Below are 19,360 nucleotides of genomic sequence, written 5' to 3' on the forward strand. Positions count from 1 at the left end.
TAAGCCGTTACCTGAGTCTATTAATATTACAGTGGATTAGGTTGATGAAAACGTACGCGATTCATATGTGTCTCATATAGCACATGATAATTGTAATTTAATTATTGTATTGGACCAAAACTCATCTTTATCAAACAGCGGTTATAATCGATTCAGAAGTGGCCGTGATGAATTAATAAAAAATCATATTCAACTCAACTCAACATTCAGAAAATTTATTTATTTATTGATAAATAATTTTACTCATAAATGATACTTAAGTACATAAATATAGCCTCAAATCTTGATACACAATCTTTACAATGAAAAATAAATATACACTCCAATATAAATAAAGTTTTATGATTATAAATTAACAGTGTAACATGTTAGTCTCCAGAAATTTGTTTATAAATATATATGGTACTGTTCGGTTAAAGCGGATACAGCGGAAAACGCATTTTGAAAATAGCCGATAAACTGGATTATTTGTTAGGTTAACCTAACCAAACCTAACCCAACCTAACCTAACCTAAACTAACGCAAACTGACAAATAATCCAGTTTATCGGCTATTTTCAAAATGCGTTTTCCGCTGTATCCGCTTTAACCGAACAGTACCATATATATTTATTATGACACAATATTGGTTATGTTTACAACACGTGCTGTATACTTGGTTGTATTGAACAACTAACTAAATGACACTATGCGCATGCGCATGCACCCTTGAGACCGAAATGAATATAATTATAATAATAAATTATTATGTGTTATATCGGCGCGCGCAAGCAAAACACGCCAAAAATACACTCTGATCTGTTTTCCCAAACGCGCAAAAAGAAGTATAACTTCAAAAAAATGTGCCCCTTATCTAATGCAAAACGTGTACCTACATACTGCATACTTATAATTAATATTACTTTATGAAGATAACTCTCTGATTTTTTTGCACTAATTTTTCAGACAATGTCCTCTGTATAATACCCAGAGACAGAGTCTTCTTGAGGATCTAATTAAACAAAAGTATCTACCAATTGCCATTGGATCTTGCGAAATTTTTGGCTCTGCCAAATATCAAGGTGCTCCAGTGTATCCAAGTATTTCTGAGGGAACAGTGTAATATGTTATATAATTATGTAAACGTAAAGCAACCCTTTATAGGGCAAAGGCCGAAAACGGTTTATTTATCGACCACCTCATTTATGAGCTATACGTCATACACCAAATATGGAAATATCAACCTTAGTGCGTCAAGACGTTGTCGAGAACGTTCTCTGGCTATGAAATTAACCATCTAATATTAAGTGTACGGTAATCGCTCGCAAAACACTATTTCGACGATTGGTCGATGTATCAGCCATTGCGCGTTTGCGGTCGTGACTCGACGAATTCGCGAGTGACTCTTGACTTTGCAAGTCATTTTGTTCCCATTTATATTATGTGTTGTGAAAAAAAGGCATGTACATAAGTATTTAATGCGCATTTATTTATCGATTTACATTATATTTTTTACAAATATATTATGATAGAGTACTTGTTTCATCATTCTATTGCCAAGCGGGAAGTACATAACCTCAAATTTGCAATTTGCACGGCTGACTTCTAGAATTATTTTAAAAATAAAAAAGCGGCTTAGGCAGCTGTGTATAGTTATGTTTTATTGTGAATATAGTATACTATCATAAATATATTTTAGTTTTACTCAAAATATTTGGGATCGGAAAAGTTTTCAAAATATCCGCGAAAAAATGGTGTTTTTTTGTTAGTTTTGACATCAATTGAATGCTAAAGTACTAAATTACTATCAATATTGCAACTTTCATGGGTTTGTTTTGTATTATATTTGACTAAAGAAGTAACATCATCATCAGCTGGGGTCTATCCACTGCTGGATGAAGGCCTCCCCCATCATACTCCACTTTTCTCGATCATTTCGTAATATGGTAATGTTGTAGGTCGGTAGGTACTGTTACGATAATATGTTTCATTTTTGTTTCAGTTCATGAGTAAATCTGTCGATGTGCTTATTGTAGTATTGCTAGAGAGCCAAAACGCACATCTTATTTTTGTAAGTAATGTAACGTACCGCTTTGCATACTACGTTTTGAAAAGTATTACGTAAATGGGTGTAAAAAATAAAAAATGAATTGTAACTTTTCTTATGATTAAATAAATAATATGTACAACCATTATTTATTTGTTTTATTTGAAAAAAATATATCAAAAAATCAAAAAAAAAATACCTAAATGGGCACTGGTTGATAAAGAAAACCATCATAAATTATAGTTTTTCCAAATTTCTGATAGATATTATTTATTTTTATATTGAAATTGTCTTAAGATATTAAATATCTGATGCAAAATGACAGAGATCGGTTGAAATGAAGAAAAAAATGCTTTGCCCTATAAAGGGTTAAATTAAGTCTCAGATGAGACTTCGTAACTTAATAAAAAAAAAGATATCCGAAAATAAAAATAATATAAAGGACGTCATTTTAGATCTGTTTACGGTCGGCGCTTTGCCTAGGAACGATATGCATAGAAAACCTTCTTCTATTTTTAGTATTACTAAGTATAGTGCAGTAGTTGGTATGTATAATCCCTTTGTAGAAAACAGATGTGCATCTTGTCATAATGAAAAATTCATAGACTAAAAAGGAAAACCCGCTATTCACTTTTCCTGCCGCACTTTATTTTCAGCTTTCGTTGCTGACTCGAGCAATTTATTTAGTGTGCTTAGTGTACCGTGCAATGCAAGTGTTGCATTTTTGTAACGTGAGAAAACATCTAATTTATTACATCGCTTAGATCGGAGGAGTGCTAAGTATTTTGTTAGTATGTGTAAGGCCATCTATTACTTAGGATTTAAACAGTATTTTTTAAAAGCTTACCTAATACTAACTATAAGAAGGATTTACATTTTATACAGCGGTATTCAAAGTGCGCGCCGCAAGTAACATTACTACATCAAAATATACTACGGAGGCTGATTATTTTATAGTGGATAACAAAGTGTAAACTGCTGTTCTTTATCATTACAGCGATCATTCATTCATAAATTCACTCTATTTCGTTAGTTTGACCCATCGTTATTCTATAACATGCCTTTCTCAATTGCTCAGCGTACCGTTTAAAAAAAATTGGTTAGGTACATGTTCAAACACGCGTGTTAACATCATTTTACTCCCTACTTCAATTATAGTTTGTCAATTTATGGCTACGGCCGTATGTTGTAGTTTAACCACTGGGGAATGCCTAAAGAAATGGCGTATTTCAAAAAACCACTACCTTATTCTTAGGTCAATAATTATTATAAAGCAATCATTATTCGTAGGATGTTTATCACACTTGAATGGTCAAAGACATAGCTTATAATTAGTATCTTTAGAATTATTTTCAAATGTGTTAATCTTGCCCATTTTTTGAATAATAAAATGCCTAATTCTTGTCAAATTTGGGATCACAGAGATTATCAATATATTTTTTTATTGTAAATATTTCACTATAATTATGTCGACAAAAATTATACTAATGGTTTTATAAATGCGTTTAAAAATTAATAAATGTAAAAAATCATAACACCACTGCACATTTATGTACTGAAATATGACTATATTCTAAAACATTAGAGCGAGAGGTTTAAAAGAATACTATTTTATGTAATAAAAATACTTTATGCAGTCATCAAATGTTTAAAATAAATATAAAGGATAATAAGGCTTCAAGATTATATAAATAGATTATCTACAACGTTTAAGGTATGTCCAGGATCATGCTTTGAAAATAGAAAAAAGCTCCATTTTGACCCACGCTGAGCACGTCCGCCCTTAAATCAAATTCTATTATACGCGTATAACAATGAATCATAATTGGCACAGGTGCAATATGGACGCATCAATTTTGTTCTTGGTGTGACATTTATTGACATAATATATATAGTTATTTATTTAAAAAAATATTTAATTACATTTTTATGTACTTATTAGTAAAATTTACACATCGTTTTTGGGTTTTGAGAAAAAAACCCGTGTCCATATCGACAGATGCTAAAACCAGTGACGTCCCGTGGAGGTAGGCAGAATGAGCGTCGCTTGGGGGCGGCAGTTACTCGAAAGGCGGCAAATTGAGGAGAATCATTAGGTATACATAGAAATAGGTAGGTACCTAAGCTTAGCTAAATTTCAGCTCATTGGTTGAAAACAAAATATATTAATTAACATAATAGGTTTAACAGGATGGTATATTTTTGTCGGGCTCGTGATGTCTAGTTTACTTCCGTTGTCATCGGACGACACGTCCTTGGTGAGCAGCAATGACACATGCAAGTTGTCAGGTGTAGTATTTTTAAATGTATCTGAATCCGTGGACTCTCAAAATTGTCTATTAAAGTAAAGATGGCATTTAAATTAGGTTTAGTGGTATATTTTGTTGTAATATATCCATACAACACCTTTCTCAGATATTGGAGTCATGAAAGGATGATAAAAAATACTGTATAATAACATGGGGCGGTATTTTGTCTAGGGACGTCACTGGCTAAAACTACAGGGTTGGTAAAGATATAAAATATAATAAATTATATTGTATTCGTCAAAAGTCTTATCATCACTATTCTAGCCTCATAAAGTGCACCCAATGCATTATTTATCAACATTTCTCTTTCTTCAATCTTCGACATATCCCTGAAACTAAATAATTTGACAAAATGAGAATAACATAATATATTATATGACTGCATTTTGAATCCACTTTTGATTGAGAGAATCCACTTTTTTTTTTTTTTTTTTTTTAATATTTGTCTTATCATTGTGTACGTTTAGGTAGCTACTATGTACGTATCTACTTTTCATATGAATTAAAAATATATATCAACTGAGTGTTACTTAATTATAGAACGCAATCAATGATTTTTGCAAAAGGGTCAATACTTATACAGCCGGCTTTCAGAATCTAACATACTTACTGATTTCTTTTTGTTTCAGTCGGCGTCCTGCCTCCATTCTCACGCCTGGAGGTGCCCTTCGCGCACGTGGCACTCAGCGGCGACCTCCACGTGTCCCTTCACTCACCACCAGCAAACCTCCCACCACTGCTCCTCAGCATCTCAAGACTAGAGTCCGGAGTAACCCACTTTCTGGCAGATGTGACATTACCTCAACCACACAACACAGACCAGAATATAACTCAGTTTACAATACCATGTGGATATTTTACGAAAGGAGGGACGTATCTTCTGAGAATCAGAGGTGTTGATGAAAACTTGACAGAAGCAGAATCTGTACAAGATTCTAAGCTGTCAGGGGTTTTGGACGTAAGATGGCCTTCTCCGAAGTTGTCCCTTACCCCAGAAAACATTCAAACCTTTCCGGAACATTCTGTGACTGGTATTATAGAATTTCCTGAAGTTATGTGTACGCCATTGCTATCAGAAAGTATATTACAGCACGATGCAATTTTGCCAGAGTTTTGGTTGGAACTTTCTTTTTGTGGTGAAGGGAGTAATGGCGGAACGGCACTTTGTTCAGGACCTGGTGCTCCGTTGTATTCGGAGCAGATCAGAGGGCTACCTGGAAGGAGGGAAGTGTCTTTAAGATGTGAACTGTTTGGGATGGCGGGGACGTACGCGTTGGTTTTGAGACCTGCTATTCCTACTCCGACTCTTGCGACGACGACTGCATATCTAAAGGTACGATTTTTTTTAAATAACTAATAACATATTATTATGTGTATGCCAGGTACAGTATATATTATAGTCTAAGATGCCAGCAAGTCGATTATAACATATCACTTAACTTCTAATGGATTTACGTTTTGTACTATTTCATTTGAGTTGTTGTTTTACGACCCGGGTTTCGCCTTTCGGAATCTTATTTGAGTTGTATGCGGTGTCGAAAACGCCAAATTTAACGCATACGCCAGATGCCAAATACTGTATCTGGCAAGAAAACCGAAACAAAAATAATTTCATCAAACTCGATACAGAACAATACAAATTTTTGTCTTGTACTAAAAAAACAAACTCTCTATAATTTATTGTTAAATGTATCATTATTTATTATTGCTTAACATCAAACGAGGGATGGCATAACGCTTTTAATTGCACACAAGAGACATGGCGTCAATTGTCAATAAAAAATTCAAAAAAATCCTGAAAATAAAATAAATTTACCACGGGGCAGATAAAATGTATGTAGGTACCTATGTCAGATTTTTTTGTTGGGAATTAACAAACGAACGCTTTTGATTTTGTAACCTCAAATAACAATGTATGTATTTTTCAGTTGATTACAATATCGTATATTTTATGAAAGCATGATTGTCTATTGGCTGGGGCGCGAGAGCTACGTATTCTTGCATAATATTAAATAGATAGATACATATTTGATATAACTAATAATTGATGTCTATCAAAAAATATAGGTGCCTATATATTCTGATCTCTGGCTGAAAAATACAAATCGGGGTTAACTGTTTCATTATTCTTCCCTTAAAATATACGATAATTATTAATCCTCAAAAAAATAATCTTAGTTCAGTGATAATATTATTTACCGGCCGATGGATGGCTGATAATATTATCATATAAATTATAAACAAAGAAAACCAAACCAATGGGAACGTTAGTGTGGTAAGCTGAGAGAGTGCTTCCGGTGTGGCTAAAATTCATAGTATTTAAACAAAAAGACAAGCAGGGACGTAATAAGGGTGTTTGCCGCCTTGTTGCCAGCCAAAAATTGCGCTCCCCCAAATATATAAATTATTTTTTAGTAGAAATATGACAAAAGTCAAAGAAAAACTGACGAATTATTTTATTGTCATTAAAATATTCATTACAAAATTATAACATATGTTATCTATTAAATTTAATATAACATTGTGAATTATAATGAAAAGTGACTTGAAATTATCGACAGATTGTATCGATAGATCACGTAGCCCAAATATATAGAATAATCTTCAATGACATAATGTATGAAACAAGTTTACGAGGCAAATTATTTTGTCTTGAAATATTATACTTTAATGACTCAGTTAATAATTATCTAGTTATAGGTTCTTGGAAATTTTGCTTCCCGGGTGTTTCGCACCCCTACCACCCCATTTGGCGGACCTCAGAAACAAAAGGTTCAACCTTTGTTGCGGCAGGGTGTTCTTAATCCTCTTTTTCTTCTTATAGCTGTCACCCATGGGCAGTGCATGATAAGCTTTGTACTTCAACATTATATAATATCTACGATCATTTAATTAGTTAATTTAGGAATAACATTATGTAGGTACAATGTGATATTATTTTACTATGTTATAATGACGAAAACTTATTCGTTCTCTTCATTTACGCTAGCCATCGTAAGTGGGCGAAAAATCTCAATTCTAAATTCAAATATGACTAGGTACATATCGAACGAATATTGTGAAAAGTATGTATTACACGCTTAAACAATATTGAATAGTCTGTCCAGTGTGCGTCCAGAGCTGTCCCGGGCATCATAAATAACAACGCCCCATCCCCGGTGCTCAAGTGGGAAAATGCGTCGTCGTAAATTTATTAGCGGCGCCCCTCGCGACGCGGTGCTCTTTTTTACGGCTTGTCTAACGCCCTCGCGGGGTCAGGATCGGATGCCCAACGACCGGTGGGGACGCCGTGTGATGTATGGGCCAATCGTCGATTCCAAAGAAACGCATTACTCGACCAAATGGTGCATCTGGAGAGTAATTAATATCGCCAGATGAATAACGATGTCTAGACTATGTAGTTCGTTGCTATAAGGGAGTATTATTGTAAAATGCATAGCTTTACACCAATAATAATTAACAATATCATACTAAGCCGCCGTGGCCTGTTTAGAAAAGCTTTGAACTTCCGTGTATAAGATTATAGATACGCTTAATTTACAAGCTGATCAAAAAACAGTACTTATGGATTGGTCCTTTTCAACAGGCGCATACACAGAAAAATGGTATGGGGGAGCTTACGAAAATTATCCATATTAATTTATTATTCAATCTAGCAGGTGGCATTGATTTCCGCATTTACCTCACATTATACTTATGACTTCCTATCGCTTTAACAACATTCCCCATACCCAGACACTCCGGACTTTGAGTTTATCGATGAAGACCAAGCCTGAATTTGAGTGATTCACAAGCATAGTGAACCAAGTCCATTCTGGTTATTTTTGAATAAGCTAGGTTCAAACATAATTTTTGAGTATTTCTTATTTTGTAAGGGTATGATTTCCTATGTACCTAGTTATTGTAGGTATCCTAGGTATTGTACCTTAAAAGTACTCTAAATAACACTTCAGAATTGCAATCATACCCTTACAAATTTAGAAATACTCAAATATTATGTTTGAACCTAGCTTACCCAAAAATAACCAGAATGGACTTAGTCCACTATGCTTGTCAAACACTTATTTATAACTATGGGTGCTCACTGACTAGTTATCACGCCGGTCGCATCCACGGGTGGTTATCGAATGCACGTGGCCTAACGGTCATAATTATTAGGATAAATAGTGTCCATTTGTGTCGTTCGCGATGTCTTGTCTTTTGGGCATGCCTCATCAAAATATTACAACAAACATTGGATGCCTCATATAGTTGCACCAATTCGTGAGTTAACAGGACACTCAGAACTATCTACAAATGCACAAAAACTTATGCCATATTTCAGTCGATATTGATGTTATACAAAACAGCTGTTGTCATGACCATGACGTACCCACCTTAGGCTAAAACCAAAGATCGTAATCGTACATATTGATTCCTGAGACCAATATTTGGAGCAAAGAATGAGTATTGAGTATGGCGCATATGTCACAACATTCACAACCGCGATGTCTACGAGGAATTTGGGAAACTCAACGTCATCCAAATCATTAAAATTTTGTGACTAAAATAAGCTGGTCATGTTCAACAAAATGGACTTGAATGGAATGGGCGACAAGTTGTTAATGTGACGATTCATCTTGGGGCAGAAGTATTGGGTGACCTACATATCGATGGTTGAATAGCGTGACCCAGGATGCACAAGTAATTATTGAAATCTCGGATTAAATGTACTGGGGACGATAGCTTGAAGAAACCAGAATCTAACCCCACGCCAAGAATGATAATAATAATTGATAATGATTTATTCAAAAAGTCAAGATTTCTCTTAGCTTAGAAACTTTCGATTCGATGATTTCTTAGTTTTTTGGTTCACTTAATTTCGTAATGACCTACGTCCTAGATGTTTCAATTTCAAATCATTGGTACCTATTAATATAACTACAGTTGCAAAAATACTGCAATCTGTCATTTCACATGTCATGTCTGCATTATTTTTGAAAATAAATGCATGTAAGTATATAGAATATACAGATATCCCATGTGTGTAATAATTAGTTACTGAGTTGCAAGTGATTAATGCAGCGTGTAATATAAACACTGAGCAATCATGATAAAGCTCAGTAATTTGATCACTCCAACACTACACTAGGTAGTGCTTATTCATAGGTACCAGTAATGTGAGCTTAGAAAGCTCGCGATGCACTTAATCACCAATGACAGAATTAATAACTAACTCCTCAAAGTGATATTTTAGGATGAAGTAACCTAGCTATCAGTTGCACTAATTGGCACAAAGGCATAGACTAAAATTAATTTGTGTTATGAGCAAGCAATGTTCTCTTGCTGCTTTCCTTTCGGTTAGGTGTATTAAGTGACCAATACTTCAATATTACTCATAATGATATAATGATATTATATACTTACCTATATAGGTGCACACAAAGATATTACAAACCTTCTTTTATAAAATAGATAGCCTAAACGTGTGAAAGTAAAGCAAGAAAAAGACCGCTGGTTTATGAATTGCATATAAATAAACTCTGGGTAGCTCTAGGCTAGGCACTAATTGTTTGTTATATATATATACAAGACATTTATTACTTCATACAATGGTTTATCTGGGAGATAAGTCATCTATGCGTAGGTGCACCATTAAATCTCAATCCACACTGTGTGTTTGAATCTGTTGGTCTACCTAATCTCTAAGCTCCCCACATTGATCGGAGCGGTGCCCCCATGTCCAATGTAGTTTATTATAGAGGCGAATGCTACTGTTTTCCAGAGAAAACAAAATTGTGTATATAGTACACTTTTATAATAGGTATTACCTTTTTTTAAATTTTCGTCTGTGTACTTTAAAGTACTAAACGGAAGAGTTTTACAACATTTCCAGACACATTGAGTCATAAATGTTTTTGAACAAGAAAGTTACGGTATTTTTCATTGAACACTAAACATATTATTATATTGCCATAACGATAATAATAATAAAATCGATACTATTTTAAGTCAATATGACTCGTTAGAATACGTTTGGACAAAACAAGGACTACAATCCTTATTCCCAAACACAATAATTTCAAAGTTTTATTAATTATGTATTTAAAAACCTCTGCTTCAATGCTTGCCTTGTCAGGCCTTTGAAAGTTGACCGTAAATATGGTGAAGGAGTTGTCTAATACAAGTCCTCTATTGGCTAGAACTTGGACGGGAATGCACATGCGGACAGGACCATCAAGACGCTGAACACGTCCTCTGGGACTGCCCGCTGATGCGATCCGATCAAGCGGCTATTTGCCAGGGTCCGTTCATACACGGAACCAACTGGCCACGTAGACTTGATATCAACCAAGGTCAACTTTGAGGCATTTGAAAGGTTTTGAATTTGTGTCGTATGGAGGACGAATTACTCCTGATTCCTCTGTTTTGGCAAATTTTAAGTACACGAGTACATAAGATACTTGCCTTCATTTCACTAAAGGAAATGACGTCAGAGAACGTCAAGATTCATTTTTGTATTTTCTAAACTCTTTCTCAGCTTACTTTCAGGACAAGGAAGTGTGCCACTAAAATCTTTTCATTCTAAGACGTTTATAGCGTTATGGAAGGCTGCATATACATGGTGGGTGGAATGGGGTGACTCAAATCATTGTTCATAAAATGCAAAAAATGTAAAAATCAATTGATTCTATTTATTTTCCAGGCGAGATGGTCAGAGCAATTCGTATTGAACGTACACGCCAGAAGCGTCTTACCCTGCGACGCGCACGCTGGTGGTGTGGCAGCCCTCGTCCAGTACCCTGCGTGCGTCCTAGAACGCGCGGATCGTGTGCGCGTATTTGCAAGAGAACCCTCGCCGCTCCACTCGCCGCTTCATTCGCCGCTACCCGCTTCGTTGCCACTCAACTCACACCTGGACTTATCGCTAGAGCCGCAGGATTCTGTTCCATCACCAGCTGAGCTGCGATACGTGGCAGAACTTAGAGTTCCTAGAGGGGCCCACGCCCTTAGGTTCCCTTGTGATCTGTTTACTGAACGATATCCTGAGTATTGCTTCGTGTATGTGAGCCAAGCTGTGACTGGTGCAGTTGCTGACGTTAGAAGAGAATGTTTACCTACTCTGCCGTTACCTGGTAAGTTTGTTTACTATCAATCTTTTAAAATGCTTACGTCATCACCACCAGCATTAAACCATGATGCCAATTTACTGCAAAAAATGGTCTAGTTTAATTGACTTTACCTCCTTACACCCTTTTTGCATAGCCACATAATTTAACCAACTCGTCGATTCAGCCGCTGTATGCTTCCATCCTATGACTATTATTCGCGAGCGAGTATTGGTAGAATGTTCGCATCTGCAGCGGTGGGTCACAGGTTTGTAGCTCGCGTCTGGGAATTTTTAGTGTTTTTTAAATGCGCTTATGGTCAAGACCACAGAACAGATAATAAATAGAATACCGATAGGCAATATTCAATACACCGCGTGGTGAAGCAGGCTTTTGAATGTGTGAGTGTCCTACGAAAATGAAGCAGCAGTTTTTAGTATTCGACGTAAAACGTATTCTTAACACGTGTGTAAGTTTAACCTGGATTCTTCCTTACTCGAGTCGGTTACCTGCTATCGCCTTACCCGTTGTGTATTTCAGTTCGCATTATTCTGAGTTCCCTGGTCAAGACCAAGGAATCAACGGGTTGTTCAAGTGGATAACAAGCATTAGGTACCTACCCAATAAAGTCTATTGCAGTATGTGGAGCGAAATTGTTGATTTACCCAATTTATTTCTGGCTGTTTAGTGATACTTTGGTACCACTGGATGACGATATTTATTCTACGTTATTCTCCGAGCAACGTGCAAGCAATATTATTTATATCTATCAGTCACATAACATATTTTTGTGTACAGTTCAATAGTAATGTTATTTACGTGTTATGTGCATATCTTTAGATATTAATTTAGTTTTAGCTTTAAGCCAAGAGTCCCTTAGCTTTTTTTTTCGTCGCGAAACCTTTTTGTATCATCCATATAACCTGCGTCCTCCCCCACATTGCCATTAATTAAACAATGAAAAAAGCACAAACATAAAAATGATAAACAACATTTAACACTTGGCTTATCAATCATTACATATTCTCTCCCTTTCCTATTTTTAAATTAGCAAATATTGTATTATTTCGTCTCACTTCAATATGAGTTACTTTATTGTAAAATACATAATAATTATGCGTATTGTTTGTTACACTTTCATTAATTTTATTTTACATCGATACTATTTCTTCCCTTTTTCAATAACGTTCGAGAAATACGACGACTGACGTGTCGGTTTTCTGAATGTCAAATAAAATTATATAAATTAATATACACACCTATGTTGTGTGTCTGTATTCGACAAACATCGAGACGTCTATCAAAATTATTTTATTTGTTATTTAGTAAGTAATTTATTAATTGTCGACCTTCTGGGGTTGCGACCATTGCGCCCACACCCTGACGCGGGCCACTAGCCTATCGCGAAGGTTAAGGGAAGTGTAATGTTCTAACTTCTAGTGTTGTGTTCGCAAAATGGTATTCCGTGAAACTCCAGGATTCCGCCACGTAAAATTAAGGGTATTCCGTGTATTTTAGCGATGATAAATTCACTTGAATTATTAAGTTGTCGGTACTCTGCATCATATTATCATGAAGTACTGATGGCGACCTCTTTTGTGGTAGCCAAGTAACGTGCGACTCTTCGGTATATTCGATAAAATAAACAATAATCCAGCACTTAGCAAAGACACTAAAAATAATTGTAAAATAAAATTCTACATATTGTGAATTATCATTTAAGTATATCAATCATCATATCACACCAAATATACCTTTCAGTAAAATAGCTGCTTTTACCATTAGAGCAAATTTGTGATGTATGTTTATATCACTTAACTGGTTGACCCGCCACGCCGAGCCCCCAAGCTAGAGCCCTGTCAGCCCCCTCCCTTCTTGTGGGGGCCATGGTTGCGACCCATAGGTTTGGATCCAGTACTTTAAATAGTCTAAACGTTATCTAACTATTAATTCGACTTTGATTTTAGTTTTTTAATATTTCCAAAATTTGGAAACAGTAAAAAAAATTATTACAGTAAATAAATGAGAATTATATAGAGTCCAAAGCTTTCTGTATTCATTTCCTACTTGTATAGTATTATATTACCTACCTACTATTACATAAGAAAAACTACCGTTCTAGTCAAGTTAATATTTTAGGGGTTGGTACCTATTTATATTATAAGATAAGTACTCGTATCTTCCTAGATAATTTATATCCTGGTTCTATAATAATTCTCCTTTAGGTATCTGAAAATTTGTACAAAGAAAGACGCTATTTTGTAGTAAAATGTGTGTTTTTGTTTACTGTAAATTTATTGTCTCGGAAATTTATACTTATATGAAAATAATATGAAAATTTCTTCGCGATAAAACTGTTTTATCGCCATTTTCCAAGGACAAGAATAAATTTGTGAAAAAATGTAGTGGGCCCAAATAACTCTTGTTGCGCCTCTATTAAATCATCAAATATTAATCACATCGTTTGTGATAAAATAAGTAATTAATACACCTACCTAGTTCAGCGTTGATTCGAAATGTAGTTTGGTTTAAAGCTCTGACCATAATGACTGATGATGAAAACATAAGAGTATGTATTTATAGTTATTGCATTTATAAAGAGAGGTTGTCATATTTTTGTAATCGTTTAACAATTACAAAACAATTTACCTAAACCATAAGAAAGAGAATCTTGAAATATGGTATTATTTTCAATAGAAAAAACGAACGAAGCTTTTAAGACAAGGTGAACCATAGACAGCATGATTTTAACTAAGGACATGTTTCTGCATAGTGTTTTCTGCTAAGGAAATTTTAGTTATGATAAATGTTTATGCATTCCGCTCTAAGACCTTAAAAAATGACGATATTCTAATCCTTTGTAACAAAACTTCCACCTATATTGACGTCATGTGTAGGGAATCCAATCCCGAGCCAAAATTCTGATCCCGGGATTTCGGGATTACATTTTGACGATCCCGGAATTGGCATTTTTTCCATTGTTAATATAAAAAAAAATTATTTACAAATAACATTGATAAAATCGGTCAAAAATAAATCTAATATAATTTATACTATTTAAGACATTTTTTGTTAATATTGTATACGTTCAATCTTGGAAATACACAAGTTTAATGGAGTAAATAATATTGTAATATAAATAATATATAGTTATAGTAATTAATAATAGCAATAGGAGATTGCTGTTTCTGATAGTAAAGATTTAAAGAATGGATTAGCGAGATTTAAAATAGTAAAGCAAATAATCATGGCGTACTTATGGCCTTTCCGCTTCATAAATCTAATAAGTCAGCCAAATATGAAACTGCCGTAAAACGTATGATATCATGGTGGAATTACTTTGTTAAAAGTGCGAAGCATTGTTTTTTCCAATCTTTCCATTTTTAATAATTTATGTGAAAAAATAAAATGACTCGGTAACCTACACATGGGTATAAATCAAATTTCATTCAAACTCAGTTTATTTCTAATGTAGTTATTTTTTATTAAAAGTATTTTTTCTGTCACTTTTATTTTATTTTTTATAAAAATCAATCCCGAAATCCCGGGATTATGTTTATCAATCCCGGGATTCATAGGTATCGAAAATAGCTCGGGATCCCGGGATTGGAATCCCTAGTCATGTGGGAGTAAACATGTAATTTTTCATATCTACTCCAAACAAAGTCCGGCAAATAAAGGAAAGAAAGCGAATATTATATATTATTTTTGATTAGGGATAACAATACCGAATGGATATATTAATAACGTCAAAACATTTAAAAGTTAAAAAAAAGAAGTATCTATTAATAAATATAACTATTAAAGTCTGTTGAAAACACTATTTTATAGCAATCTAAAGAACCTACCTAAATTCATTATGTTGACCTTTATAAATATGTATAGATCATAATATTTCAGAACGGGTCTAGGACGATTTGGAACCGGGACAACTGGACGCCACGGAATTCGAAAATAAATAGACGTTAGGTACTTATAGGTACTTAAAAAAATATTTAATATTATTAATTATATTTAAATGATTATATTATGATTTCATAGTTGGTGAGAATGTAAATATGCAGACGTAAACAATAATTTAATCATGCATTTGTTTAAGTTCCAACGAAAAAAGAGTTTTTTATTTTATATAAAGCCTTAGGCATGGTAATTGTCAATCCGCAATAAAGAATACATTATGTTAAGAGTAAAATGAATTAAAACTACTAAGTAGTAGTTAGAAACTGATTAAAATACCTCGTCTATGTTCTGTATACGTACGTGTCTACGATAGTGCGGCGTCCGATTGTCCGGAGTCCAGTCGTCCCATTCTCTTCAGAACTACTAATTTTTACAAATACTATAAGTATGTCCGGGTACAGGAAAATCGCTCTCAAATTCAACGTTTGTTGGATGTACTGCTCAGTGACGTTCCGTAGGGTTAGGCAGATTGAGCGTCGCTTGGGGGCGGCAACTGATTGGAAACAACATGGATTAATGAATTAACATAAAAGGTTTAACAGGACTATATTTTTTGTCGGGTTCGCGATGTCTAGTTTACTTCCGTTGCCCTTCGACGTCCATGGTGACCAGAAGCGACACGTGCACGGTTAATAAAGAATACTGTATAAGAAATGGGGCGTTATTTTGGCGTTGCCCAGGGGCGGCAATTTGTCTAGGGACGTCACTGGTACTACCAAGTTGGATCAAAAGTTATAGAATAATTAGAAATATTTGCCACTAATGTTTTCCTTTTCAAAAATATGCTAATTCATCGCGACAATTCCATAAGTAAGTGTAATATTGTTTTATTTTACTTTAATCTTTGCACTAAATTTTATATTAGTACAATATAGTAAGTAAATAAGTAATGAAAAAATAACATTAAATCAAGGCCTGAACAAAAACGATGCATTAGTGCGAGTGAGAAAGTATTCGGTACCCTTATAATCTCTGCGACACGCTAGAGTAAGATAAAAGGTTTAAAGATCTGGGAGATGGTTTGCTACGGTGTAGCCGGCAAATCTTAGCTTATTGCATAACTAAGCGTCGATAACCGTGTTGATAAAATTGCTATTTTTTGTGTTAAACATAAAGTCAGTGGTAAATATGTTTAGTTAATTAAGTAGAAAAGATGGTCCTGTGTGTTGTATTAAAATATGGTAGCCGTACTGATAAGCAAGAAGATTGTATTACGTTTCATAGGTAAGTTGATACATGTTCGTGATAATTTATTTGTATATTATTATATATTTTAATATCAGTGACCTAGTGTTTCTTTAAAATAACTTAAATTATGGATATCTTTACCTAATGGTTGCATTTTGACCGCTTAAAAATACTATATAACGTAAAAAAATAGAAAATTATATTTTAATTCTGAGCATTCTGATGGTCTCGAACATTTGTAGACGAATGCGTTCGCTCGCCCACAAACCAAACGCACGGCACGCGGCTTCATTTAGCAATGCAACGGGCGGCGTCTAGATGTATCTATAGTCTATGCATTAAATTCATCTTCAAAAAACATACACGTGTAGGTATGCTTACTTAATACCGAAAATACCGATATTTTGGATTTTTGAAACCGGTATTTCGGTATCGATAAATAATTGAATACCGGTATTGCAATCCGTACTTTTGATAGAAGGCTTCGAAGAATGGAGATCGTTTTCGCCTGCGGTGCTGACAGACAAGTATTTTACATCTCATAAGTTTAGATGGCTTCTTGCTCAAGTTTGTTTTCGTCAATCTGAGTTTATATAATGCGGTAAGAATTAATGGTTCTTGTCTGTTTAGTGGAAGCTAGCGGAAAATAATTTTTGAAAATAGTCGATATACTGGGTTATTTGTTAGGTTAAATTATGTTTTGTTGGGCTAGGTTAGGTTAGATTAGGTTATCATTCTTGAATTCATGAATTTTACCAAAATCGGCTATGAAGATTGCCGCTGCTCCCGCCTGGCTTCCAGTAAACAGACTTGTACACCTACCGAAAAACTATATATCTATGTACTAATTCTATGTTCTGACTTGAAACCAAAGACAATAAATAATTAATTTAACGTACTTATGTAATAAAAAATATTTCACATTATCACGTTGGAACAAAACAGCTGTTATCTACAAAGCATAATGATTATTTGCAGTCAATTAATTTGATTATTAAGTTGATATGGAAACTTCTTGTCTTTACTTTACAATATTATTATTAATAGATTCAAACCGTAGACCTTCCTTATTTACATAAACTTTAAAATCTAAACAAAAAGCGATGAATCTTTTTATTATGTCGATTTGAACACATTCCTCGGTAGTATAGTGGTAAGTATCCCCGCCTGTCACGCGGGAGACCGGGGTTCGATTCCCCGCCGGGGAGATTTTTTTTATATTTTGTTGACAAAAACTTTTTTTATAGGATTTTGTACTGCGTTTACAAATAATATTTTTATAGTAATGCAGGTCTACGCCCTACGGAGTCAAAGCCTAGACTATAAAAATAGACAGATAATCGAGACGTCAAAGAAACAGCCCGTACCTACGAGGACATTAATATTGTGTCTGTATCGACGTAAGTAGGTAATGAAGATATCCTCCGCTGATCACAAGACATCCCATAAGAACTAGGTACCTACTATCAGCGTAGAAAAGCTCAAGAATGCTTTACTCAATTTGATAGTGAAGATCCTCCGTAAGTGGGCCAGTGTCTAAGGAATTGGGGTTTTGATACGACTGGCCAAGGACTGAGAAGTGCACTGCAATTCAATTTGGTCGCCAATCTTCCATAGAAGACGGCACCAAAAGAAGAAGTTTCAAAAATAACAATTATTTTATAGTATCAAAATAATAAATAATCCGTACAGTTCGGTCATGAGGAATACAGCGGAAAACATATTTTGAAAATAGCCGATATACCTACTGAATTATTTGTTAGGTTAACCTAACTAAACCTAACCCAAACTAACAAATAATCCAGTATATCGGGTATTATCAAAATGTGTTTCCGCTGTATTCCTCATATAACCGAACTGTACCAAATAATCTTCAAAATACAAAAAATGTTTCGCCCAACGTGGGGCTCGAACCCACGACCCTGAGATTAAGAGTCTCATGCTCTACCGACTGAGCTAGCCGGGCAGTTGCTAAAGAATGAAAATTATTGTATTAGAATTTAAGCATTTAAAATTGAACCGTTGTCAAATACAAAATAATTAATTACTTCTTTTTATCATGGTCACGATCACGAATATTTATTTAATTTTATAATAGTTACTAAATATTATGTAGGTACCTACCTAATCAATAATTTTATTTTCATTTTAAATTTATTTATTTTACATATTGTGGACATTACAAATTATAAGTTTAAGACGTTCACAACATGACATTTATAAACAAAGAAATATTATTAAAAGAGTATTAAGTAGGTACATAAAAAAGAGATAGATCAGTATTAAGTTACTCAACAGTATAAATGTGTAAATACAAAAAATATAAAGTACTTATATAGGTATAAGGAGGTAGGTACACCGGATGAGTTCAGCAGACCCTATTTTAAGAATTTATAAAACAACGTCCACCTATACTCATCCTCACGTAGATGGAATATATCAACATCCGAAGCGATTTGGTTGAACAGACTTATCGCTCTCCCAATTGGCATCACCAATGGCAGGTTAGTTCTGCTCCTCGGGAGAACAAACAACTGATGCTCCCGATTTTTAAGATAGTTATCAGGGACACACAAGTCAATACAACCAAGAATGGCAGAGTTCTGATTTACACCACGTATAAGTCGAAAAAAATAAGTACGTAGCTATGTATAAATATTATTTATCTTAATACATAATACCGGGCGATGATTATTCAATGTTGTGTATAGCGTCACTGTTCTGGCAGAAGACACTAATTCGAAAAAATGACATATTGAGTTAGTTATACGAAAATGTTCCTTATTTCAA

The 19,360-nt window shown here is 34.4% G+C and overlaps 1 protein-coding gene and 2 non-coding genes across 3 annotated transcripts in view; 2 read left to right on the plus strand and 1 right to left on the minus strand.

Annotated features, from left to right (window-relative positions):
* The first annotated feature begins 5,351 nt into the window (after positions 1-5,351).
* gogo (thrombospondin-1 like protein golden goal) overlaps positions 5,352-19,360 on the plus strand; it is a 65,540-nt gene continuing 51,531 nt past the window's right edge. The window contains exons 1-2 of the mRNA XM_085941922.1: positions 5,352-5,667; positions 11,020-11,449. Coding sequence (XP_085798048.1) covers positions 5,389-5,667; positions 11,020-11,449 — 709 coding nt within the window. The 5' untranslated portion in view covers positions 5,352-5,388. The remainder of the gene's footprint in view (positions 5,668-11,019; positions 11,450-19,360) is intronic.
* TRNAD-GUC (transfer RNA aspartic acid (anticodon GUC)) lies at positions 17,707-17,778 on the plus strand. Its single transcript has one exon. It is a non-coding gene; the product is annotated as a tRNA-Asp (tRNA).
* Positions 18,464-18,536, minus strand: TRNAK-CUU (transfer RNA lysine (anticodon CUU)). The gene has a single exon. It is a non-coding gene; the product is annotated as a tRNA-Lys (tRNA).

This window comes from Rhyacophila brunnea, unplaced genomic scaffold (genome assembly GCF_057557595.1).
Source record: "Rhyacophila brunnea isolate RB1 unplaced genomic scaffold, BYU_Rbru_1.0 scaffold_14, whole genome shotgun sequence".
Taxonomy (NCBI): Eukaryota; Metazoa; Arthropoda; class Insecta; order Trichoptera; family Rhyacophilidae; genus Rhyacophila; species Rhyacophila brunnea.